A 25,624-nucleotide genomic window follows, 5' to 3' on the forward strand; every position below is an offset into this window, starting at 1 on the left:
ATTTGATAGCAACTCATTTTAGTGGATTATAGTATATGTGTATACGTGAGAGAACCATTCTTCAATCGAAAAATACCGAGCAGTAACTTTACTCCAGGCACTACCTACTACTCTGCTATTATGTAATAGATGTGAAAGCTGAGTCACTCCATAGTCCAAGATCAGAGAAAATGGTAGAGCAGGGATTTAAATGCAACCAGTGTGACTCCAGAGCCGCTCTACTTTGAATGTGTCCTGGTGAAATTAAATAGTTATTTAAGGAAAAACAAAAACAAAACTGGCACCAAACTAAATATCCACCAACAGTAGAATGGTAAAATAAATTGTTTTAAATTCAAGTAGTAGAATACTACATAGCAGTTAAAATAAATGTACTATAGCTATACAAATCAACAAGGAGTTACTGCAAACACTTGACTATCGAGCAGAAAAAAGCTAATTAAGAATACATGTTGCATTTGCATAAGGTAAAACCAGGCAAAACTATACAATTTATTGTTTAGAAATATATGGCACATGTACATTGCAAAACTAAAATGAAAAGCAAAGGAACAATGAGTACAAAATTCAGGACAGTGGCTTCCTCTAGGGAGGGAGAAATGAGATTGAGATTAGGAAGGAGCTCACAAAGTGCTTCAAGGAACAGGTTACATTTACTTTCTCTTAAACCAGATGCTGTTTCATCATTTTTCTTTATACATATAAGTTATATACATCTTGTTTACATGACATATATATAAATACAGATTTCACATAACAAGAACAAAAAGTACTATGGGATTCAAAAGAGAGAACTCAGGAATTGAAATTAATCAGATGTGAAACAGAGAGGACATTATCAGAAGGAAGAATTGACAGAAACCCAGAGGCAGGAAAGGGGGTGGGGAGCATTTGGAGGAGGGGTAGGTCATTTTCGCAATAACTTATGTTTGCAGAGAAGTAGTGGTGGGGAAAAATTAGATAAAGTCGTGGCCAGAATATGGCGATTATCAGAAGCTGGCATGAAGCATTTGCAAACCTCACTCTGTAAACAATGGGAACTTTATGTCAGTTAGGATTCTAGTTTTAGGGAACAAAAAGCGATGGTTAACTAAGTAAAAAGAAGAGAGAGGGGGAAAAAAGGTCGGTAGATGGAGAAAGGGAGAGAAATAGAAATAGAGAAACAGAACTGAATAGTTTATTGGATAGGTTACACTATCAAGTGACCAGTCCAGGAACCTGGCAGCGCTGGGGATCTTAATGAGATGAACTGATAGCTCCTTAGTGCACTCAGTTCCTACTGAGTGTGTGTGTGTGTGTGTGTTTGTGTCCATCCAAAATTCCAGTTTCTTGGAGAGTATATTAACCTCATGTTTCCACCTCCGGGATCTGCGAGATTGGGTTCAGTGCTCACAGCTCATTGACACAGAGGCAGCAGAGGTGAGTGGTAGTTCCCCAAAGGAAGGGACAGCCAGTAGGCTAAAAACAAAAACAAAAAAAAAAAAAAAAAAAATGAGGCCCATTTTGGATTCTTCAGTAAACTGTGGGATGTTTACTGTGCAAAACCTAGGAATGCCCCTATTCAAACGAATTAATTCTTCAAAATGGGCCTCTAAACCTGTACTAAATAAACGTGTAGAAGCATTCACTTCATTCCACTGAGCTAATATTTTTGTCTTCGGCGATCTTAACTTTGTGTCTCCAATTGCTTCCCTGTCGGATAACAATCCCCAGATTGGTACTGGTGACTTTTTTTCTTTCCATTTACTCTTTTTCATACAAAGTAGGAGATCACACTGGTTTGTAATATTCTGTTTTCACTTAATATCTCGAGGACGCCTTTCTTTATTAGTACATGTAGATCCGCCTCGTTCTTTTTAAATGCTCCACGCAGTTCCATATGGTCGTTCCAAAATCCGTTTAATCATTTTCCTCTTGATAGACGATCGAAATTATTTTCATGGTACCCATTACTTCAGGAGATGGAAGTCAGATGAATCATCCTTTGCGGGAGACGGGCAGAAAATGGTGAATGGACTGTAAGAGCGATGACACCGCGAGCCGGGAGCCCTGAGAACCAGGCAAGCGCGACCCCAAGGCGCAGCTGTCCCCGCCGAGAGCGGGTGGCCGAGGTCCCCTCTGCCGAGCGGCTCCCGGCGACGCCGCTACCCGTAGAGCGACGGATCCCGAGGACCACGTAGCCGAACTGGACGTTGGGAATTGTAGTTCCGCAGCGAAGGGGCGCGAGGGGCGCGAGCCGCACACGCGCAGTAGGAGCTCGGTCAACAAAGAGGGCGGCGTGCGCGCGCGCGCCGGCGAAAGCCATGGGCAGGCGTGCGCGTGCGCGTGCGCGGCCACCGCTCGGAGCTACCAGGAGGCTGAGGGGACGCAGAGCGGGAGGGGCAGGAGCCGCCGACCGCAGGAGGAGGAAAGGGGTTGTGCTCCTGGCCGAGCGAGGAGAAAGGGGCGGGGCCGGCGGGCAGCGCGTGGAGGTGCCGAGCTCCTGGGCCCGGCGGGCGCGCGGGCGTCTGTGGCCCTCGCCGTCCCAGTGGCCGCCGCCGTCCTTGGTCGCCGTCGGTCTGCGGGAGGCGGGTTATGGCGGCGGCGGCAGTGGGAGCTGTGAATGAGTTCTCCGGGTGGACGAGGGAAGAAGAAAGGCTCCGGCGGCGGCGGCGGCAGCAGCGGCAGCAGCGGCAGCAGCCCGGTGCCTCCCAGGCCTCCGCCCCCCTGCCTGGCGCCCGCGCGTCCCGCCCCCAGGCCGGCCCCCCCGCCCGAGTCTCCGCATAAGCGGAACCTGTACTACTTCTCCTACCCGCTGTTCCTAGGCTTCGCGCTGCTGCGTCTGGTCGCCTTCCACCTGGGGCTCCTCTTCGTGTGGCTCTGCCAGCGCTTCTCCCGCGCCCTCATGGCTGCCAAGAGGAGCTCCCGGGCCGCGCCGGCGCCGGCCTCGGCCTCGCCCCCCGCGCCGGTGCCGGGCGGGGAGGCCGAGCGCGTCCGAGCCTTCCACAAGCAGGCCTTCGAGTACATCTCCGTTGCCCTGCGCATCGATGAGGACGAGAAAGGTAAGTGCGGGGGGGCGGGGGGGGGGCGACACCTGCGTCCCCTCCTGCGGGCGCGGGCGTGCATCCCCGGAATTGACGCCCCCCCCCCCCCCGGGAGGCGGCCCCACCGGCCAGACCCTCGTCCTCCTCCCCAGGTCTCGGCCAGACCTCTTCCCTTTCAGGCGCCCTCGCTGGCCACCTGGCTTCAGACACCAGCCTTCCCCTCCACTTCTGCACGACCCGAGTCCCCCGGAGTCCCCCGGAGGCGGCCGGTCGTGCTACTGACAGTGACAGTTGCCCTAGAGTGACCCTTCCAGCGCTGGAGACGCTGTGTGGCTCCCAGAAGGGTTTGGGGTCGGAGAAGCTGTGTCTTGGAGGCTTTTCACGAAAGCAGACTACTGTAGTGTCAGGAAAAAAAGAAAAAAAAAAAAAAAAAGAACAAACGGTGACTTAATTTTGAAAGGAACAGCTGCATATGATTACAGCTAAAATGGGCATTATTATTATTATTTTTTTTTTTAAGTTTCATGACTGTCGTTTTATCAATAGGACTCCTAGGTGTTTTCTTTATAAAGTTCTCTTTGAACATGAAACTTTTGCCCGTTAGATGTGCTTTCATCTAAATCAGTATTCCGAGGGAGCCTCCCAAGTTTCTTAAATCGAAATGTTAGATAAATGAACAGGAAAAATATAGCATTTCACAATAAAATTTGAAACAAGGATTTGTAGGTTTATTTTTTAAGATTTATGTTTCTGAATGAAGGCAAGAATACCATATTCTTCAGATTTCTTTTAAACTAACGTTTTTAAGTCACTCAGTGCACCACACTCTACTGTTAGCTTTGTGTGTGTTACCTATTTAATCCGCGCAGTTACCCTGTGAGGTGAAGGTACTGTTGGTTTCAGTATTTTACGGATGAACAAACTGAGGCTCAAAAGATTAAAGCAGGTCAATCCAAACCTATGCTAATTGCTAATGAACATTTTTTTAATGGAAGATGAGAACTGAAGTTAGAAGGAGTCTTAACATTTTGAAAATCCCTCCTTTCATCCCTGCCTCCAGTATGCTGAGATTTTCTTTTTCCTGTAACTACCAAAGAACATTTTTGTAACACACCTAGTTGAGGTGTGATACAACTTGCATTGTCAATTAGAAAAAAAAAAAAAAAAAGCAGTCTGCAGTTCATTTGTAGTATCTCTCATTACTGTCAACTGCAGAAACTGTTCTAGAGCTTGCTTTTTGGAAACCTGTTTCCTTTGTGGAACTTAGGACTGAGAAGTATGATATAAGGAAAGAGGCAAGCATTCATGGTTTTAATTGTAAGGACAGGGGAGGTTAAGAGAGTTCTGGAAGGGACACATGCATGACTCAGTGGAGCATGCAACGCTTGATCTGGGGGTTTTGAGTTCAAGCCCCATGTTGTGTGTGGAGATTACTTTCATTATTTTATTTTATGTTTTTTTACTTTCATTATTTTTTAAAAGATTTTATTTATTTATTCATGAGAGACACACACAGAGAGAGAGAGGCAGAGACACAGGCAGAGAGAAAAGGAGGCTCTCCACAAGGAGCCCGATACGGGACTCGATCCCAGGCATCCCGGAGATTACTTAAAAGAAAAATAAAATCCTTATTAAAAAAAAGAATTCCAGGAAGGAGTTCTATTTAAGAAAAGAATACCACGTGGGCTCAGTGGTTGAGCATCTGCCTTTGGCTCAGGTTGTGATCCTGGAGTGTGTGTGGGGGGTGGGGTTGGAGTCCCACATCAGGCTCCCTGAATGGAGCTGGCTTCTCCTTCTGCCTATGTCTGTCTGTCTGTCTGTCTTGAATAAATAAATAAAATGTTTATTTAAAAAAAAAAAAGGCAAGAAAAGAATACCATGTGTTTGTGGAAGGAAGTGTTTTGTTGCCTGCTTCGTTCTGTACCACCTCTTAGAACATCCAAGGATCCTTGGTGAGGATGAAGAAGAGTACCATCATCCCTTCCTAGAGAAGCACTGTTTTATTGCACTATCCAATTACAGTAGAGTCCTCAGAAGTTTATTGATCTAAATCAAAAGATGTTTTGGAATAAAGGGTTTATGTTTAAGATAGGTTCATTGTAATATTTAAGGAAGAGAATGCAAGAAAACACAAGGAAATTTTATTTAACACTGAATGATGGCAGTTCGGAGGTGAGATAAGAGAGGGCAAGGAAAACCACAGTATTAAAAGGTATTTAAAAAAAGACCCAAGGCTCTGAGATTTAAGGAGAAATCAGTTCTGTAATTAGAGATAAATGACAAAAGTAGAATTCAGGGAACACCTAGGTGTCCCTAGGTTAAGTGTCTGCCTTTAGCTCAGGCCATGATCCCAGGGTCCTGGGATCAAGTCCCACATCAGGCTCCTTGCTCAGCAGGGAGCTTGCTGCTCCCCTTGCTTGTGAGCACCCACTCTCCCTGTCTCTCTGTCTCTGACAAATGAATAGATAAATAAAAAAGTATAATTCAGGCCTTGGGTTTCATACTTATGACTTATCTTAGAGTATCACATATATGCCTACATCTATTATATTTAATTCCTCTAAAATATTTTTTAAGGGATGCCTGGGTGGCTCAGTGGTGTAGCGTCTGCCTTTGGCTCAGAGCGTGATCCTGGAGTCCCGGGATCAAGTGCCACATTGGGTTCCCTGCGTGGAGCCTGCTTCTCCCTCTGCTTGTATCTCTTCCTCTCTCTCTCTCTCTCTCTCTCTCTCTGTGTGTCTCTCATGAATGAATAAATAAAGAAATCTTAAAAATAAATAAAATATTTTAAAAATATAAATATTTTCAGCAATCCATGGACCACATACTTCAACCTCTTTCTACTGATGTTTCTTTTCAAAGTTATTTGCTTTATGTATACTTTAGCTTCTAAAGTAGACATTGGAATTATGATAATTTTTAGAATGAGTTTTACAGCTGAGGTGTTATATGCTGAAACTAATTAAAGATTCATTTTATTTTAAAAATGAATTAAAGCTAGATTTATATTGTCTTCTTTTCTATCTCATATTTTTCCTTTAGAATATTCCAATTTTTGTACTTTAGCCTTAATCCAATAGTTGCAAGAGTTCATATTTAGAGTTTATCTCTCAGCCATTATTGACAATGTAGAAGAATAAGAGAATTTTATTCTCCTTTCGCACTGCGTCAAGATATATATGAACGAATAGAAATAATTGTCTTTAAAGTAGTCTTAAAGTTTTCTAACTTTGTGTTAAACCATCAAGGGGCCAGTAAGATCATGCACTACCATTCTCTTAGCAACTTGACTTGACTTCTGAATACACTGAGAGCCCCCTTATTTCATCAAGTGAAGTGGGATATTTCATACTGTTGTGGTGTTAAATAATTAAAACATTTGTTGCCTTGAAGTAATAAAGGCCAAATTAAATCTTATTTCAATAAAGTAGTGTATAAACGTGGCTTATAGGATAACTGTTTATTTTGTATTTTATTCTTATGGTATACTCAGTTTTGATACTGAATTTTCTTTTTTTTTTTTTTTTATAAGATTTTATTTGAGAGAGTGTGAGCAGGGGGAGTGGCAAATGGAGAGAGGGAAGCAGGCTCCCCACTGAGCAGGGAGCCCCTATGCTGATGCTGCTGAATCCCAGGATCCCAGGATCTTGAGCCAAAGGCAGCTACTTAACTAACTGAGCTCTCTAGGTGGCCTTGATACTGAATTTTCATAAAGGCTTAAATTTGTCCGAAACCAAACTATTTGAAGTAGAGAATGATAACACAGCAAATTCTATTTACCTAATGTAGGGATATTCGAGTTCTATTCATTAAAACAAGCAATTACTGGATACTAGTTTATTTGCACAGCTCTCTTCATTCTAGATGCTACTGTAGAAAAACTTACTCTCCATTGAAATAAGACAGCATTTGCTATGTGATGTATGTTTTCATGTATATTATGTATCTCATTTTTTTTCAAAGAGTTAAGTAATTTTTTGGATGTTTTCTTTAATTGTTGAACATCCTTGGAAAACTGATAACTTTTTATATCCATTATGTGTATGGAGAAACTGAAATTTAAAGAGTGAACTCAAATTAGCAGAGCCAGGAACAGAGTTTAAGTGAACGGAAAATTATACCACTCATAATTTTATACTTTTTGCTTCATACTAAGCAGGTTCTCTGTTTTGTAATGCTAATACTGGGCCCCTTGGAATACTTGGGGGAAAAGAGGAGGTTGTTATAGTGGGTCTTTGGATTAACCAGAACATGACCTAACATGTTTGGCATGGCTCCTGCAATAAGACAAGCCTGAGATCTCTTGGGTAATACAGTGGTGCAGGTTTTCTAGGTGTGGTTTGATTACCAGGAGTATGTAGAACTTGACAGTAAGGGCCCAGTATGTTGTATGAAAGAGAGAGAGCTGGTTTCTCAGGATATTGTAGGGCTGAAGAACCTGGCATCAAGGACAGAAATTGTCTAAATAGAATCCTTTTATATTTATTCCTAGTCAGTTTGTATTTAAAACACTAGGCTTTTAAAAAATTGTCATATAATTTTGTGTTCACGTGTAATTCAACCTTGCCCTATTTAAAACACAAGATCCCTTGCCTAACTAGATTTTCAGAAGGTGAGGATAGAGAATAGAGGTCACAAATGTCAGATTCAGGGGCACCTGTGTGGCTCAGTTGGTTGAGTGTCTGCCTTTGGCTCAGGTCGTGATCCCAGGGTTTTGGGATTGAGCCCCACATTGGCCTCCCTGCTCATTGATGAGCCTGCTTCACCTTGTACCCCTCCCAGCCCCCGCTGGTACACATATTGTCTCTCACTCTATCTCAAATAAATCAATAATACATTTAAAAAGTCAGATTTGGTATACTTTCTTTTAACCCTAAAAACCGGTCATCATTTTAAAGGATTGATTTCAGACAGTTTTCTTGGGCCTAATGATTCTGCTAATGATTACAGCAAGGAAAGAATTCTGATGGATGATATCACTCTTTTCCATGTGATGTCTCTCTTTTCCAAAAGAATAACAGTACCTTTTATTTCTCATTTCTCTTCAAGAATATTTAGTGGCATTTACATTAAAGAGACAAAAGGCAACCACTGTTAGGAACTTTATCCCTTGCTCTGTTTTAGCTGTTTTTTTTTTTAATTGCGATTTATATTTTTCCTTTTTTTTTTAATTTATTTTTTATTGGTGTTCAATTTACTAACATACAGAATAACCCCCAGTGCCCATCACCCATTCACTCCCACCCCCCGCCCTCCTCCCCTTCTACCACCCCTAGTTCGTTTCCCAGAGTTAGCAGTCTTTACGTTCTGTCTCCCTTTCTGATATTTCCCACACATTTCTTCCCCCTTCCCTTATATTCCCTTTCACTATTATTTATATTCCCCAAATGAATGAGACCATATAATGTTTGTCCTTCTCCGACTGGCTTACTTCACTCAGCATAATACCCTCCAGTTCCATCCACGTTGAAGCAAATGGTGGGTATTTGTCATTTCTAATAGCTGAGTAATATTCCATTGTATACATAAACCACATCTTCTTTATCCATTCATCTTTCTTTGGACACCGAGGCTCCTTCCACAGTTTGGCTATCGTGGCCATTGCTGCTAGAAACATCGGGGTGCAGGTGTCCCGGCGTTTCATTGCATTTGTATCTTTGGGGTAAATCCCCAACAGTGCAATTGCTGGGTCGTAGGGCAGGTCTATTTTTAACTGTTTGAGGAACCTCCACACAGTTTTCCAGAGTGGCTGCACCAGTTCACATTCCCACCAACAGTGTAAGAGGGTTCCCTTTTCTCTGCATCCTCTCCAACATTTGTTGTTTCCTGCCTTGTTAATTTTCCCCATTCTCACTGGTGTGAGGTGGTATCTCATTGTGGTTTTGATTTGTATTTCCCTGATGGCAAGTGATGCAGAGCATTTTCTCATGTGCATGTTGGCCATGTCTATGTCTTCCTCTGTGAGATTTCTCTTCATGTCTTTTGCCCATTTCATGATTGGATTGTTTGTTTCTTTGGTGTTGAGTTTGATAAGTTCTTTATAGATCTTGGAAACTAGCCCTTTATCTGATATGTCATTTGCAAATATCCTCTCCCATTCTGTAGGTTGTCTTTGAGTTTTGTTGACTGTATCCTTTGCTGTGCAAAAGCTTCTTATCTTGATGAAGTCCCAATAGTTCATTTTTGCTTTTGTTTCTTTTGCCTTCGTGGATGTATCTTGCAAGAAGTTACTATGGCCGAGTTCAAAAAGGGTGTTGCCTGTGTTCTTCTCTAGGATTTTGATGGAATCTTGTCTCACATTTAGATCTTTCATCCATTTTGAGTTTATCTTTGTGTATGGTGAACGATTTATATTTTCCTAATGTAGACTACAGTTAAACCCCACAAACAGGTAACTAGATTCCTAAGATTATTGTTCATCATCCTGGTGACAGTTAAGAAATAGGCAATCAGTAAATGGATATTAAATTATTTGATAAAGGATCTTCTCTAACCCTTCCTGCCTCTTTTTCACTATCATAGTTCTTCTGCACCACTCAATAGTAGTTGGCTTTTTGACTTCTGGCAAAGTATAGATTCTCTATTTTTCTACTAGTTTTCCTCTTTTTTGACCTATAATGCTCCTTGAGCTATATAATACCAGCACACATATTAATGTGCTATTGTAGCATTTTTTTTCCCTCTTTACTCACACTAGACATCCTATAGAATAAAACTTGGAACACACATCTCAGCAGTTCACTCTAGTAGATGAGGAAAGAAAAATAATTAAAATCTATGATTACCCTAGAGACCATGTTTTACAGCTATGAAGGTATAGGATAGACATGCTAAACTTATTCATGTATTCACGTATATAATCCAGCTCGTCTGCAAATATTTTATGCTATAATAGAGGAGAGAATTAACTGCTATTCTTAAGTGGTCTTTGTCAATGTCTTTCAGTCAACTGTCACTAGAACATACACACCTGTAGTTGAACAAGTGGGATTTTTTTTTTTTTTTTAAGATTTTATGTATTCATGAGAGAGAGGCAGAGACACAGGCAGAGGGAGAAGCAGGCTCCCTGCAGGGACCCTGATGCAGAACCTGATCCCAGGATCATAACCTGAGCCGAAGGCAGACATTCAAACCCTGGAGCCACCCAGGTGCCCCAGAGCAAGTGGAATTTATTATTATTTTTTTGGGGGGAGGGATTTATTATTGAAGCAGGGAGAATGCACACTGTGGTAACAGTGGCATCTCAGGATAAGGGTGCTGGAAATATCTTATAGGATTGGCCTTGTATTAGGTGATTTTTGAGGAGGATTTAAGGAATCGGTTTTACTCTGCATTGGGTGCTGTCATGAAGTGGGGGTATTCTATGAATAAGTATCTTAAATGTGATCTAGAGAGAGGGAAGACTAGAATGAGTCTAAAGCTATAATTGATTGAGAAGCACTCATTAGTCTGAAGAGGAGATACTTGGTATTTCATGGCTTGGACAATATTCATGTTTTGATTGAGACATCTGGGTAGCTCAGTGGTTGAGCATCTACCTTCAGCTCAGGGCGTGATCCCGGAGTCCCAGGATTGAGTCCCACATCAGGCTCCATGCAGCAAGCCTTCTTCTCCATCTGCCTGTGTCTCTGCCTCTCTCTCTGTGTCTCATGAATAAATAAATAAAATCTTTAAAATCTATATATTCATGTTTTGTTTGTGTTTAGACATGATGTTGGAGTGGTCTTTTTTTTTTTTTTTTGTCTTGATCCATCACGATATTACAGAGTGACCTTATCCGATTTTGATATTCTGTGAGATTGTTTATGTTCAACAGAACACCAGGCCTAGCAGTAATGCCAGGTCAGCCCCTAGTTATACCAATGCCTTTCTGATAGTACTAGGCCAGCTCCTGGATGTCAGGGACTGCTTTTCTCTTTCTCAGCTTTGAGAGTCTAATTTTATCCTTTTTAAATTGTGGTGCCTAGTATCCAAAATGATATTTGAATTCTGACTATTCAAGATCTTGGGCAAGTTACTTACTACACTGAGTCAATGTTTGTAAAATACTCAGTGCCTGCACATAGTAGGTCTTCAGAAAATGGGACTAGTGTTATTAATTCAACAATCCCTTTAAGACTATAACCCCTGGAAGTTAGATTAGAATACTGCTAAACCTTGATACTTGATTTCTGTTACCCTTTTTAGGTATACTTACAGCAGTGTAAATGAAATTTGAAGAAGAAGGATAATTATCTAGAATAATATAAAAATATTTTTTGCTAATTGTGACCCTTCGTTCAGGATAAAAACAGATGGAAGTCTCCCCCTAAGCTCACCTAGTATCCTAGTTTTTTATTGTAAAAGAGATAAAAGTAATAATTTTGTACTCATATATGAAAGTAATGCAAGCCTCTCAGAGAATTTGGAAAATAGAGAAAATACATAGAAGAAAATTAAAATTACCTACTACCTATAGTAAATACAAAAAACTTTAAGGAAGATAAATTAATTGATATTCTTAAGGTTTAAAGAAAATGTCCAAAACTGAAATGATTTCTTTACATGGGATTTAGAACCTTCCCAATTAAATGAGATAGTAAGTCTTTATTTCAGAAATACACTTTGATGTTGGAAAGTAAACGCAAATGTGACCTTTTTGCTGAGTTAAAACACAGTAGAAAATATCCTTTCTATAATAGTGAACTATGAGAGAATTAATCTGGGGGCTATTCGCTGATGCTTTATGATCCCTTTGGTTTATTTGGGTTTAGCACACAGTAAAATCTATTATAGGATTTTTTTAAAGATTATATTTATTTGAGAGAGAATGAGCATGAACAGGAGGAGGGACAGAGGGAGGAGAAGCAGATTACCCACTGAGCAGGGAGCCTGACGTGGGGCTCAATCACAGGACCCCAGGATCATGACCTGAGCCAAAGGCAGATTCTTAACCAACTGAGCCACCCAGGTGCCCCATTGTAGGATTTTTAAAGATACCTGTTATTCTGCTAATAGTGACACTTGCAAGTTGCTAGCAGAAAATTTTGTAGGAAAATGAATATATTCTCTGGAATTATTTGTAGGTAAATACTTAAGAAGGACTAGATAAGTAAAAGCAGTGGTTTTATAGAACTTAAATGAGGAAAAATCACAAACATAGAACTGTGCATGCAGTTTAGGAGTAGAATGATTTAAATTAGCAAACAAATGTAGTAAGTATGATAAAGATAGTAGAAGTACTGTTTATATGCCTCTTTATTGTTTAAAGTATTGTCACATACCCTATTTCATTTGATTTTTGCCACAATTCAGGGTTAGGTAAAAGAAATGTCATCTTGTTTTTAGGTCAGGAGACTAAAGTTCAAAGAGATTAACTGACTTTCTCAAAGTCATACTGCTAGCTATTAAATGATGAGCAAGGACTTAAGTCCACATTTTGTAACTTAAAACACGTAACTTCTCTCCACCCCAAACTACTCTTTTGACCCTTCTCATGGCAGTGTGGTACTATTAACTATCTGAATGAAAAGATGCAGTAGATAATTCATAACTTAGTCTATTATACTTACCTCTACTTAAAGATAGGTATCATTAGTATTTCTGTTGCTTATACAATAGCACATACTCAAAAATTAAAATAATGGGGGCGCCTGGTGGTTCAGTTGATTAAGTGTTCAACCCTTATCAAGCTCACGTCATGATATTGGGATTGGATTGAGCCCTGGGTTGGGCTCTGTGGCTTTGTGCTCAGCACGGAGTCTGCTTGAGATTTCTCACTCACTCTTTCTGCCTCTTGTATAAGTACTCATTCTGTCTCTAAAATACATAAATCTTTTTAAAAAATTAAAATCATGAACAAATATAGAAAGTAAAAGTCCTCTTTAATCTTATCCTAGGGAGATGATTACTAATAAGTTACCTGACTTTGTCTGCCTATATATTTATGAGAGGGGAAAAATGTTACATACAAACTGATCTGTAACTATTTTCCTTAATGTATTGGAACTCTTTCCATTTCCATATACTTTATCTTCCCCTTCTGTTTTTTGTTTTTTGAGTTTTTAGGTAAACTTTGATTAAATTATACATAAAGTGCACAGTTACTATATTGCTTAATGAATTTTCAAAAGGAACAAAGCAGTTTGAAACCCCACCAGGTCAAGAGATAGAATATTATTCCAGAAGCCTGCCTTTGTCATGCTCTCTTCCACTTACTACCTTTCTCCATCCTTGGCAAAGGTATCTACAAATCCTAATTCTAACACTATAAATCCGTTTTGCCTGATCTTCAGCTTTACAAATGAAATCATACAGTATGTGTTCATTTTGTATATGGCCTTTTTTGCTCAGTATATGCTTGTCAGATTCTGTGATGTTTCACGTGGTACAGTTTTTTCATTTTCATTGCTGTCAGCAAATTGCTTATAATGGGCCAGTTAGTAATTTTTTTTTACTGTAAAGCATAGATAACATAAAATTTGTCCTTTTATTCATTTTAAGCGTGCAATTCAGTGGTATTAAATACATTCCCAATGTCATGCAACCATCACCATTATCCATTTCTAGAACTTTTTATCATTCCAAATAGAAACTTATACCCGTTAAACAATAACTGCCCACCCATCTCCCTTTCTCCATCATCCCCTTCCTCAGTCCCTGATAATTTCTGTTCTACTTTTCTGTATCTATGAATTTGCCTGTTCCAGGTACCTTAACTAAATGGAGTCCTACAATATTTTTGTATCTGACTTGTCTCACTTAGCATAATGTTTTCAAGGTTCAGCAGTCTTGTAGCAGATTTCATTGCTTTTTAAGGCTGAATGATATTCCACTATATGTATGTACCACATTTTGTTTAACCATTTGTCTATTGATGGACATTTGGGTTGTTTCCATCTATTGTGAATAACGCTACTGTGAATGCTGGTATATAGGTATCTGTTTGCTTCCCTGCTTTCACTACTTTTGAGTATCTACCCAGGAGTAGAATTGCTGGATTATATGGTAATTGCATGTTTAACTTTTTGAGGGACTGCCAAACTTTTCCACATCAGTTGTACTATTTGTACTTTCCCACCACCAGTGCATGAGGGTTTCCACTTACTCACATTTGTTAGTTTCCAGGTTTTTAAAATAATAGTCTTCCTAATAGATGTGAAGCAGTGCCTCATCGTGGTTTTTTTTTTTTAAGATTTTATTTATTCATAGAGACACAGCTAGAGAGAGAGAGGCAGTGACACAGGCAGAGGGAGAAGCAGGCACCATGCAGGGAGCCTAATGTGGGACTCGATCCCGGGTCTCCAGGATCACACCCTGGGCTGCAGGCGGTGCTAAACCGCTGCGCCACCGGGGCTGCCCCTTATCGTGGTTTTGATTTGCATTTCTCTAATGATTTATGATGAGCATTTTTTCACTTATGGACCATTTCCATATCTTCTTTGAAAAATGCCTAAGTCCTTTGTCAGTTTTTGTGTTGGCTTTGATTTTTCTTTTGGGCCATTTAAGCTCCCTGTCACAATATTTTAAGCTTTCTGAGTGCTCAAAATCTGATACAGTAGATGTGATCCAGTAAAGTTTTTTTGAAGATTTTATTTACTTATTTGAGAGAGAGTGTGCGCACATTTGCGAGTAGGAGAAGGGGCAGAGTGGGAAGGAGAAGAAGAGGGAAAGAATCCTGTGTGCTGAGTGCAGAGCCTGACACCAGTCTCAATCTCAGGATCCCAAGATCATGACCTGACCCTAAATCAAGAGCCGATGCTTAACCAACTGAGCCACTAGGGACCCCTCCAGTAAAGTTTTATGTACAAAAACAGGTAGCTGACAGTATTTGACCTTTGGGCCATTGTTTGCCTTAAATTATGTAGTTCACTTGTAGTTCAGATTATCAGCTAGTAATGTCAAGTACAACAGTGAATGTAAATTTCTTTTTCTTTTTTTTTTTTTTTTAAGATTTTATGTATTTATTCATGAAAGACACAGAGAGAGGCAGAGACACAGGCAGAGGGAGAAGCAGATTCCCCACAGGGAGCCCAATGCAGGGCTTGATCCCAAGATCCTGGGATCATGACCTGAGCCAAAGGCAGATGCTCAACCACTGAGCCACCCAGGTGCCCCTAAATTTCTGCCTCTTCAATCTTCTTTTGATTTAATATAGCCTGGTTGGAGTTTTGAGTGTTATTTGGGGCTATAGAGGTATGAAAAATGTGTAAGGGAAACTAAGAACTGAGGGCCTTTTGTGTGCTGGGGACCATTGGAAGGTTTGATTTTTCTGCTGTAATTTAGTCAAAAGGATGATAAGTGGACAGGGAGGACTATAGCTTCCTTTACCTTAAGGTATTGAAGTGATGTGAGTATGGTTTCCAGCCCTTGTGCAGGCTGGCCTAGTAATGGAGAGTCCCAACCAAAACCCTGGAATCTTTGCCACTACTTCTGGGCATGCCCTGAAATTCACATTTTGTAGACTCAGTTCTGTGAGTCTGCTGAAAGCTCTGCTTAGTTTCTTGGCCACTTTTGCCTTCAGAATTGGCAGTTGCTTCAAGTAGAAAAGCGCCCCAAATACCAGGCCCACCTCTGTTGGCTTTTTTTCCTTTCATATTTTGGAAATTTTTGAAAATAACCATCCTAATGAATGTGAAATGGTTCCTTTCCAAATTTGGGTAATTTTCACTGTTTTGAAAACTCTTTGATCCCTTCAAACAGACGTTTTAAAAATAATTTTCAGCTTTTTGTCTTCTAATTTTACTCTTGTAATGAAAATTATAGTTCTGGTGTTATATTCCATGCCACAGTGAATATCCTTATACATAAATGTTGGAAGTATTGCACTTTTTAAGTCAGATTTATTGAGGTATATTTTACATTGAGTAAAATTTAACCTTTTATGAGTGTGTAGTTCAATGAGTTTTGACAGTTGGGTAACCATGACAACAATTGATAAACTGAATGTTTAATCACCCCAAAAGCTCCTTTGTAATCAATCCCCTTGCCTTCTCATTAGCCCCTGGAAATCTGATCTGTTCCTATAGTTTTGTCTTCACTGAGTATTATATAAGTGGAATCATTTTGAGATTCATCCATGTTCCTACATTGACCAGTAGTTTGTTCCTTTTTATTGCTGAGTAATATGCTGTCTATGGATATGCCACAGTTTGTTAATGCATTCACTAAATGATGGACATCTGGGTTGTTTCTATTTTTTAGCTTGTACAAATAAAGCACTATAAACATTCATGTACTAATCTTTGATGCTTTCATTTCTTTGGGTAAATACATAGAAGAAAAGATTGCTGGGCCATAAGATAAATATCATAAGAAACTACCAAATTTTTTTTTTTTAAAGAACCATTTATTTACTTATTCATGAGGGACACAGAGAGAGGCAGAGACATAGGGAGAGGGAGTAGCAGGCTCCCCGTGGGGAGCCCAATATGGTACTCAATCCTGGGACTTCAGGATCATACCTTGAGCCCAAGGCAGGTCCTCAACTCCTGAGCCACTCAGGCGTCCCTACCAAACTCTTTTTAATGTGGCTCTACCATTTTATATTCACACTTGGAAACATAAGTAAGGTCCATTTATATTTTATCTTACAATTTTAAGTGCTTTAAGAAATTTTTGAGTATAGTTGATGTCATAATTTTTTTCAATTTTAAATTAGGTACTTAGTGGTATTTTGTGATTTTAATTTTGTAGTTCCTAACAGCTGATGATGTTGAACATCTTTTCTTGTGCTTATTTGCCATTCATCTTTCTTTTGTAAAGTATACATTATCCAATTTTTTGCCCACTATTTTTAATGAATTGTTTTTTTAATCGTTGTATTTTAAGAGTTCTTTATATATTCTGGTTATGTGTCCTTATTAGACAGATTGTTTTGCAAATATTTTCTCCCAGTTTGTGGCTTGTGTTTTCATGTCTAACTCTGTCTTTTGAAGAGCAGGAGCTTTTCATTTTAATGGAGTCTAGTTTATCAGTTATATCCTCTTAAGGTTTGTGATTTTTAGATTCTATTCTAAATCTCTGCCTAAGCCAAGATCATGAAGAATTTTGTCTGTTTTCTTCTAAAAATTATGTAGTTTTAGGTTTTACATTTAGGTCTGTGATCCATTTCAAATTAATTTTTTCTGTGTTGTGTGAAGTTTTGTTTTATTTTTTTGGCCATTATTCTAGCATCATTTTTTGAAGAGGCTGTTCTTTCTTCATTGAATTGCGTTGTCATTCTTGTCAAAGTCAATCAGTGTTATATGTGTGGGCCTATTTTTGGACTTTCTCTTCTGTTCTACTGACCTATATGTCTATCCTTTCTCCAGTAGTCTTGTACTTGTAAGTTTTGTAGGAATTATTTTTGCATTTTCTATCATCGTACCAACTTGTGAGATTCAAATAATGCAGCAAATCAGCTACCTCTTATCAAGAATGTGAGGTAATTGAGTAATTATTGAGCATGTGAATTTATTTATTTATTTTTAGAGAGAGCATGGATAGACGTGTGCATATGTATGTCTCTACACACTCAAGCAGAAGGGGGGAGGGGCAGGAGAGGGAGAGAGAGAATCTTATGTGCGGAGCCGAGTGTGAAGCTTGATCTCATGACCCTAAAATCATGAATGACCTGAGCTGAAACTTGGAGGCAGATGCTTAACCCACTGAGGTACCCAGGTGCCCCAAGCAGGTGATTTTATTTGTAATTAGTCATTTAATTTGCTTACAGTAATGTACTAGAACTCCTTAAAGCATTTTTTGGGGTATTGCCAGTGAGAACTGTCATTGACTGCTATTAGGAGTGGAAATTGGTACAAGCACTCTCAAAAAGTAGTTTCTTCATTTCTAGTGAATGGAGATAAGCTATGACTCATTAACTCTACCTCTTAAGACATATACCCTAGAGAAATTGGCACATGTATGTAGGACGACAGGTACAAGCATGTTTATTGCAGCATTATTTGAAATAGAATCTGGAAACAGGGCAGCCTGGGTGGCTCAGCAGTTTAGCGCTGCCTTCAGCCCAGGGCATGATCCTGGGGTCCCGGGATCAAGTCCCACATCAGGCTCCCTGCATGGAGCCTGCTTCTCCCTCTGTCTGTGTCTCTGCCTCTCTCTCTGTGTCTCTCATGAATAAATAAATAAAATCTTAAAAAAAAAAAAAGAAAAAAAAGAAAACTGGAAACAACCTAAATATGTTTTAATAGAAAAATAGTTGAATAAATTGTAGGATGATAAAGGATACTATATAGAAATCAAAATGAGGGAACTAGATCCTCAACATAGTAACATAGATCTCAGAAGCAGTACATAATTTTAAAATAATACAAATACAATAGAAACAGCAGAAAAACATATACTAGAAAGATACACACTGAATATATTACAGTGGTTTCTAGAAAGGAGCATTAGAATGGGAAGAGGCATAAAAAAGAAACTTTTGTATCTGTTAGATTGTAATTTATTTTAAAACAAATTTAAGCAAATTTGACATTGTTATCAGTTACCATCGCTCAGAATGCAAATGCTATTTTACTCTTTTCTGTAATTTTCCCCCTTTTCTCAAATTAAAAAACTAAAAATACACATAAGCAGATTTTTTTTAATATATAGGAAAATAAGCATCCAAATAGTTTGAATTGACATATAACATATTCTTAATAATTTCTTCATGTTTCATTATCAAGTACTTCTTGAACACTTATTCTGGCTCAGAAACTGTGAAATAGGGATCCCTGGGTGGCGCAGCGGTTTGGCGCCTGCCTTTGGCCCAGGGCGCGATCCTGGAGACCCAGGATCGAATCCCATGTCAGGCTCCCGGTGCATGGAGCCTGCTTCTCCCTCTGCCTGTGTCTCTGCCTCTCTCTCTCTCTCTCTGTGACTATCATAAATGATAAATAAAAATTTAAAAAAAAGAAACTGTGAAATACTAATGGCACTATAATAAGTAAGAAATTACCTCATCCCAGGGCTAAATATAGCTAGTGATTTATTTGGGGAATGAAGGAAGGGGTAGGTACACTCACAAGGGGACAGCACTTTTTAGTTGTTTTGTGTGGTAGTTATAGTAAGACTTCATCTCTCTTAATCAAAGGAGTCATGATAATTGATTGGCTTTGAAATTTCAAATGATATTAAGGAATGACATTGGAATTTTTGTTTGATTAAATAGGAATATAAGTTGGGAAAGAAAAGCTGATTCTAATAGATGATTTCCACCTTTACTATATCTCTGTGCTTCTTAGGCTTTTGCAGATTCTAAGGACTAAGAAATTATTTTTCAAAAACTGAGAGTTGCATATGATTGTTCTCACTTTACAGAGGCACATGGGTGACTCAGTTAAGTGTCCAACTCTTGATTGAACCCCATGTCAGGCTTCTTCTGGGTGTGGAACCTGCTTAAGATTCATTCATATTCTCTCTCTCTCCCCCACCTCTTTTTCTCCCTCCCCCTCTGCCATCCCTCCCTCCCCCCACATGTGTGCAAGCTCTCTCTCAAAAAAAAAAAAAGAAGAAAAAAGAATGTCTAGTTCCTTGGCAGATAAATGTGTACTAATTGAAAATAAAATCTTAAAAAAAAGAAATATCCTACACACATTTTGATTTGCTGAATTCTTAGATCCTTTTTAACTCGGATCAAGAATTAATGTTATAAACCAGTCATTTGTTTCAAAGAAAATGGATGTGTTACTAAATGCCATACTTGTAATCTCATGTATCAGTTCTCATGATGCAGTCATTTGTTAAATAAAAACTAACGCCTGAAAGTAGGCACCCAACAATGAACAAATTACATCAGATTTCAATACTATTGGATGAAACAGTGCTTTTTTCCCCCATTATTGAAATCATGCTTATATATTCTAATAGTATGGATTTTGAAAACCATTTATTTAAAATATATTCTCCCTAATTAAAATTTCTTTCCATAGTATAGTATTTCAGTGATTATAAGCATCAATATCATGAGATGGCAAGCAAAGGACTCACAGCCCTAAAATTTTGAGAAACATTGAAGTCTATACCCCCCTCTTGGAAATTCATATGTACATTAGGATGCTAAAGGTTTAAGAAGTCATATAGTAATATTTCTCAGATATATATGGTCACAACCTGCTTTTTCACGTATTATCTAATAACAGCATTACTTGGGGAATGTTTAGTATATTCTAGTATATAACGTATAATATATATACAAATAATTATTTCTATTTTAAAGCAGGACAAAAAGAGCAAGCTGTGGAATGGTATAAGAAAGGTATTGAAGAACTAGAAAAAGGAATAGCTGTCATAGTTACAGGACAAGGTAAGATTATATTTACATTTGTTTCATAGGCATCCCAAATTATATTCACATGATGGCCCTAATTTCAGATATAGCTACCTTTCTAAAAGTATTTGACAGATTTTTCAAATGTTATTTTTTTTCAAATGTTATTATTAACATTTATAGATTTACAATTAATGTTTTATTACCTATGCTGAAATCTAATTTATAACCAGCTGTGCTTCAGCTTGATTAACTGTAACAGTCCAGTATATTACCTGTGTCTTCTCTGACCCGCTTTTGTTGATGGTTAGCCTCATTTTTAGCTCTGTTTTGAACCTGGTCCTTCCCTCATTGTCAAAAAGGAAGGCATAGTTAATTAGACTCCCTTTTCTGTTTGTGGGTAATGCTTGACTGCATATTAGAATATGAACTATAAATGTCTTACTTTGATTCATACTTGGCTTTTTGAAACCTAAGCAGTCATTTCTCATCTTTACTTTCTTATCACCTAAAATTAAAAATTAGAGTCTAATATTATCTTTAAATATATAGGTATTATTTATTGCACACTGTGGTGTGTGCCCAAACATCATTGTGTATACTTCATGGGTGTTATCTTTTGCAATTTTTACCACACTCTGAGGCTGCTGCTGTTATTCTTATTTTTCACATAAATAATCTTAAGTATGAAGAAGTTCAGTAACTTGCCTAAGGGCTCATAGCTAGCATGTGGTAGATGGAGTCAGGCTTTGAACCCAAGCAATCTGCCTTTGGAGCCTGAAATTTTAAATATTATGCTGTGATTATTGTGTAGTATGTGGGCACCACTATTAAACAGAGTGTTTCAGTTTATCATGCTAAAATAAATTCAGAAGAAAAAATAATATGTAGGCTGAGAATCTTAGCCTTATGGATCAGTCTACCCAGTGGTTGTTTGTTGTCTGGTTGGCTGACTCTATTACTTGCATCAGCTAATCTCTAATAATTACAGTGTGTCTAACATTTGTCAGGTTTTTTTTTTCTCCTCTTTTTATTTTGAGTGCTTCTCTAGGTGCTGATGTCCTGCACAAAAGAGAGCAGAATAGAACAAATACATATGGGAGGTTAGGCCTTTGAGTCTTTCCATGAATTTATGAGCATGACTTTATGAATTATGTACATAATGTATTTGCTGTTATTTGTCAATTCCATGGAAGAAGAACTAGAAGAAAAATTTGTTAAGAAAAATAGTATCTCATTGAATCGAACATACCTTTGTACCATCAAGAGAAAAAACAATGTCAACCTATGATACCTTCTTTTCTTGTCACTTGGAATTTAACTTTTACTTTATTGCATGTACTGTCTTCATTCTATTTAGACATAGCTATAATTGCAGTATCAAGGACCAAATATGTTCCTGCACAGGAAATGACAAACTGTGGTATGAGTGCAATTTGGCTGATAGCTTTAGTAAGTTGGTACTGGTTGTAAAATACATCTCTTGAGGCTCCTGGATGGCTCAGTCAGTTAAGCGTCCAATTCTTGATTTGGGCTCAGGTCATGATCTCAGGGTTGGAAGATTGAGTCCCACAACAGGCTCTACGCTGGGTATGGAGCCTGCTTAAGGTTCTCTTTCTCCTTCTACCTCTCTCTCTCTCTCTCTCTCTCTTTTAAACATTTTTTTGTTCAAGAAAGAGACAGAGAGAGACAGAGACATAGCCAGAGGGAGAAGCAGGCACTATGCAGGGGGCTCAATGTGGGACTCGATCCCGGGTACCCAGGATCACGCCCCGGGCTGAAGGTGGCACTAAACCGCTGAGCCACCCGGGCTGCCCACCCCTCTCTCTTAAACACACACACACATATCTCAATTTCAGATAATTTTTTTTAATGTAGAGAAAAAATATTTCTGAAAATCCATGAAATGACATGTGAAATCCATGAAATACCACAATAGATCTGAAATCATCATAAGAAACTGTAACTGTTATTTTTATTTATTAATTTTTTAAAAGATTTTATTCATTTGAGAGAGCGAGCAGAGAGAGAGAGTACATGGTCAGGAGGAAGGGGTAGAAGGAAAAGGAGAAGCAGACTCCCTGCTGAGCAGGGAGCCCAATTCAGGGCTTGATCCTAGGATTCCAGGATCATTACCTGAGCCAAAGGCATTTGCTTAACCAGCTGAGCCACTCAGGTACACTCCTGTAACTGATTTTTTAAAATATACTAATTTCTTTATAAAGACCATGATTCAAAAAAAAAAAAAAAAAATTAAAAGACCATGATTCCCAAGGCACTTGGGTGGCTCAGTTGGTTAAACATCTGACTCCTGATTTCAGCTCAAGTCTTGATCTCAGGATTGTGAGATTGAGCCATGTATCAGGCTCTGCACTCAGTGGAGAGTCTGCTTCTCTTCCTTTCCCTCTGCCCCTTTGCTTGCACGTGCATACTCTCTCTCTCTCTTTCTCAAATAAATAAATTTTTAAAAAGGAAAAGACTATGACTCTCTATGAGATTAGTTGGTATAATATTTTATCTTGAAGTAATATTAGTAGGGAAACACAGATGTTTTAATTTTTTTCCCCTTTATTCTAGGTGAACAGTATGAAAGAGCTAGACGCCTTCAAGCTAAAATGATGACTAATTTGGTTATGGCCAAGGACCGTTTACAACTTCTAGGTATCAATTAATGAATTGTATAACTGGAATGAGATGTATTTGAAATGTGTGTTCAGTGAAACTTTAAATGTGGATGGAAATAGATCAATAATCTTAAAAATGTGTTCTAGATTTTTTTCTAACTTATAGAAAATTTCTAACATATTCCAGATAGAAGAGTATAATGGATTATCACTCACCTCTAATAATTATTAATTCATAGTTTTGATTTATCTACTCAAGAACTGGCAAATTACAGCCTATGGACTAAACTCAGTTTAGTGCCTAATTTTATAAGATGGTACACAGTTATTCATTCCTCTCTCTGTTATCTGGATGCTTTCATACTACAGTGACAGAATTGAAGAATTGATAACAGAAATCATACAGCCCTCAGAGCCTGTCAATAGAGAACTTTAAAAAATATTTTAATATTTACTATCTGCCTTTATATAGAAAAAGTTTGCCAACCCTAGTAAATCCCTACCTACTCACCCCCACTTCATATTATGTTGAAACAAATTCTTGACATCTTTTTATTTCACTTACAAGTATTTCATATTCTATCTCTAAAAGATAAAAATGCTTTAAAAATAATATTACCAGAGGTGCCTGTGTGGCTCAGTGGGGAGCCTGCTTCTCTCTCTTCCTTACCCTGTGCCGCCCCCACCACCACCTACTCATGCTCTCTTTTCACTGTCTTTCTCTCAAATAAATAAAAATCTTAAAAAAAAAAAAAAAAAAAGAAAAAGGGACACCTGGGTGGCTCAGCGGTTAAGTGTCTGCCCTTGGCTCAGGGCATGATCCTGTAGTCCTGGGATCAAGTCCCATATCGGGCTCCCCGCATGGAGCCTGCTTCTCCCTCTGCCTACATCTCTTCCTCTCTGTGTCTCTCATGAATAAATAAATAAAATCTTTAAAACACAAAAATTAAAAATAAAAAAGTAAAATAAAATTACCAAAATGCCATTATTCCATCGAAAAAACCCAATAATTTCTTTTAGTATTAACAAAAAATAATAGCCAAAAAAATAGTCAGTGTTCAAATATAATGTGTATATAATAATTATATGTCTAGTTAGAATTTAATAATTCTTACTGTTTTTCTAATAAGTTTTTGAAGCAGGATCTTAAGATTCATATGATATGTTTCTTTTAATATTCAAGTTCATCTGTTTTTCTTTTTCTTGTAATTTATTTGTTGATGAACTGGATCTTTGACGCATCGTGATTTCCTGCAGTCTTTCTTTTGCTCTGTGAATCTCCATGGTACCTTTTAATATGGTCTGCCCTCCCTATAGATTGATAGTTGAATATAGAGCCTGGATTGGATTGACAGTTGATTTTTATTTTTTAATAAGACTACTAGATAAGTGGTTGTGTGTTTATTTGACTATAGTTCTGACATCTTGTGATGGTAGTAGCAGTTGATGACTGAGGCCTACTGACATAATTCTGTCATTCTTTATGCATTTATAAGCTGGGATAGGCCTATAAAGAGAAACTTTCGATCTTCTATTTGAAGGTATAGGTTTTAAAAATCTTTTTAAGGTAAATTTACCCCTGAAGCAAAGTAGAACTAAAACCCACCCTTCTTGAGTGATTCTCTACTATAACTGGATGTGATAAAAATAGATATTTGGTCAATAGGCAGATCTTATGTATTTATTGCTCTGTGATTTGTAGTAAGTTATTTAGCATGTTTGAGCCTTTTTCATCTCATTTATTGTATGCTGATAGATAATATTTATCCCACCATATGTGACCATTGAATTATTGAAGGAACTTAATCATAGTAAGTACTCCAAAATGCTGGGTTTTACTCTCCTCCTTACCTGTCTGTAATCACTACCTTGCTTTTGTGGAAAAATGTATTTATACATGCATACATAAATATTCATTCATCTATTTACACACATACACATTAATCTATTCATTCTTATATGGTCCGTTGTGTTTGTAAGTTTTTTGCCCCACATTGGTGAAAAAGCCTTTAATGTTTTCAGGGGACTGACAATACAGTGTTCCCCTGGTTTCTGTGGCTGACAGAGTTTGTCTTCTTACTTCCTATGTGACGATTATTACTTATCAAATAAAATTAAATATTATATATGAGGTTATTGTAGTAAGATAATTGTTCACTTGGTACTTTCTATGTGTTTTAGCTATAATACCTGTCACTATGTGTACAAAGTATATAAATGATGCAGGAACATTTTATAGCATGCTTCAAATTGAATAATTAGGAGCGGATTGTTATCTTTTGAAGATGTGGTATGACAAATTATTGGAAGCATCTCATCAATTATAGACTTGTCTTTAAATACAACTTTGTAATTTTTTATTTGTGTTATTAAAGGAGAGAACAAAAAAAGGATATATGATATGGAGCTAGACATTAAAAGAATTGATATTTTGGATGTCATTATCTCTTGTCATCCTCAAAAGTGCTATGTGCGCATTGAAAGATGTTACTTTAAAAAAGAAGAGGTGGAATAGAAGGCATCAACATATTCCTATCTTATGAGAACTCAAAGTCTGGGAATATATATACCAAAGACAGTAAAAAAAGAGCTATGTACAAGTACATAGTAGAACATATTTGTGTATTGTGTATTGGTTAAGAAATGGAGTTTTTCAGAGGTGGTATGCCCAATAGTTATCTAATTAGTATGGAGAATCATACTGGGAGTTCCCCATACGGTCTGGTTTGAGGGGATGAAGACTG

General features: G+C 38.2%; 1 protein-coding gene across 4 annotated transcripts in view; it reads left to right on the top strand.

Moving 5' to 3' along the window:
- Window positions 1-2,344: 2,344 nt before the first annotated feature.
- SPAST (spastin) overlaps window positions 2,345-25,624 on the top strand; it is a 54,843-nt gene continuing 31,563 nt past the window's right edge. Inside the window, exons 1-3 of one of the 4 annotated variants that reach the window (XM_038561210.1) lie at window positions 2,345-3,041; window positions 20,206-20,292; window positions 22,834-22,917. In XM_038561210.1, the coding sequence (XP_038417138.1) occupies window positions 2,603-3,041; window positions 20,206-20,292; window positions 22,834-22,917 (610 nt within the window). In that variant the 5' untranslated portion in view covers window positions 2,345-2,602. The remainder of the gene's footprint in view (window positions 3,042-20,205; window positions 20,293-22,833; window positions 22,918-25,624) is intronic. The other 3 variants (XM_038561211.1, XM_038561208.1, XM_038561209.1) reach the window with 3 other exon arrangements.

Source organism: Canis lupus, chromosome 17 (genome assembly GCF_011100685.1).
Source record: "Canis lupus familiaris isolate Mischka breed German Shepherd chromosome 17, alternate assembly UU_Cfam_GSD_1.0, whole genome shotgun sequence".
Taxonomy (NCBI): domain Eukaryota; kingdom Metazoa; phylum Chordata; class Mammalia; order Carnivora; family Canidae; genus Canis; species Canis lupus.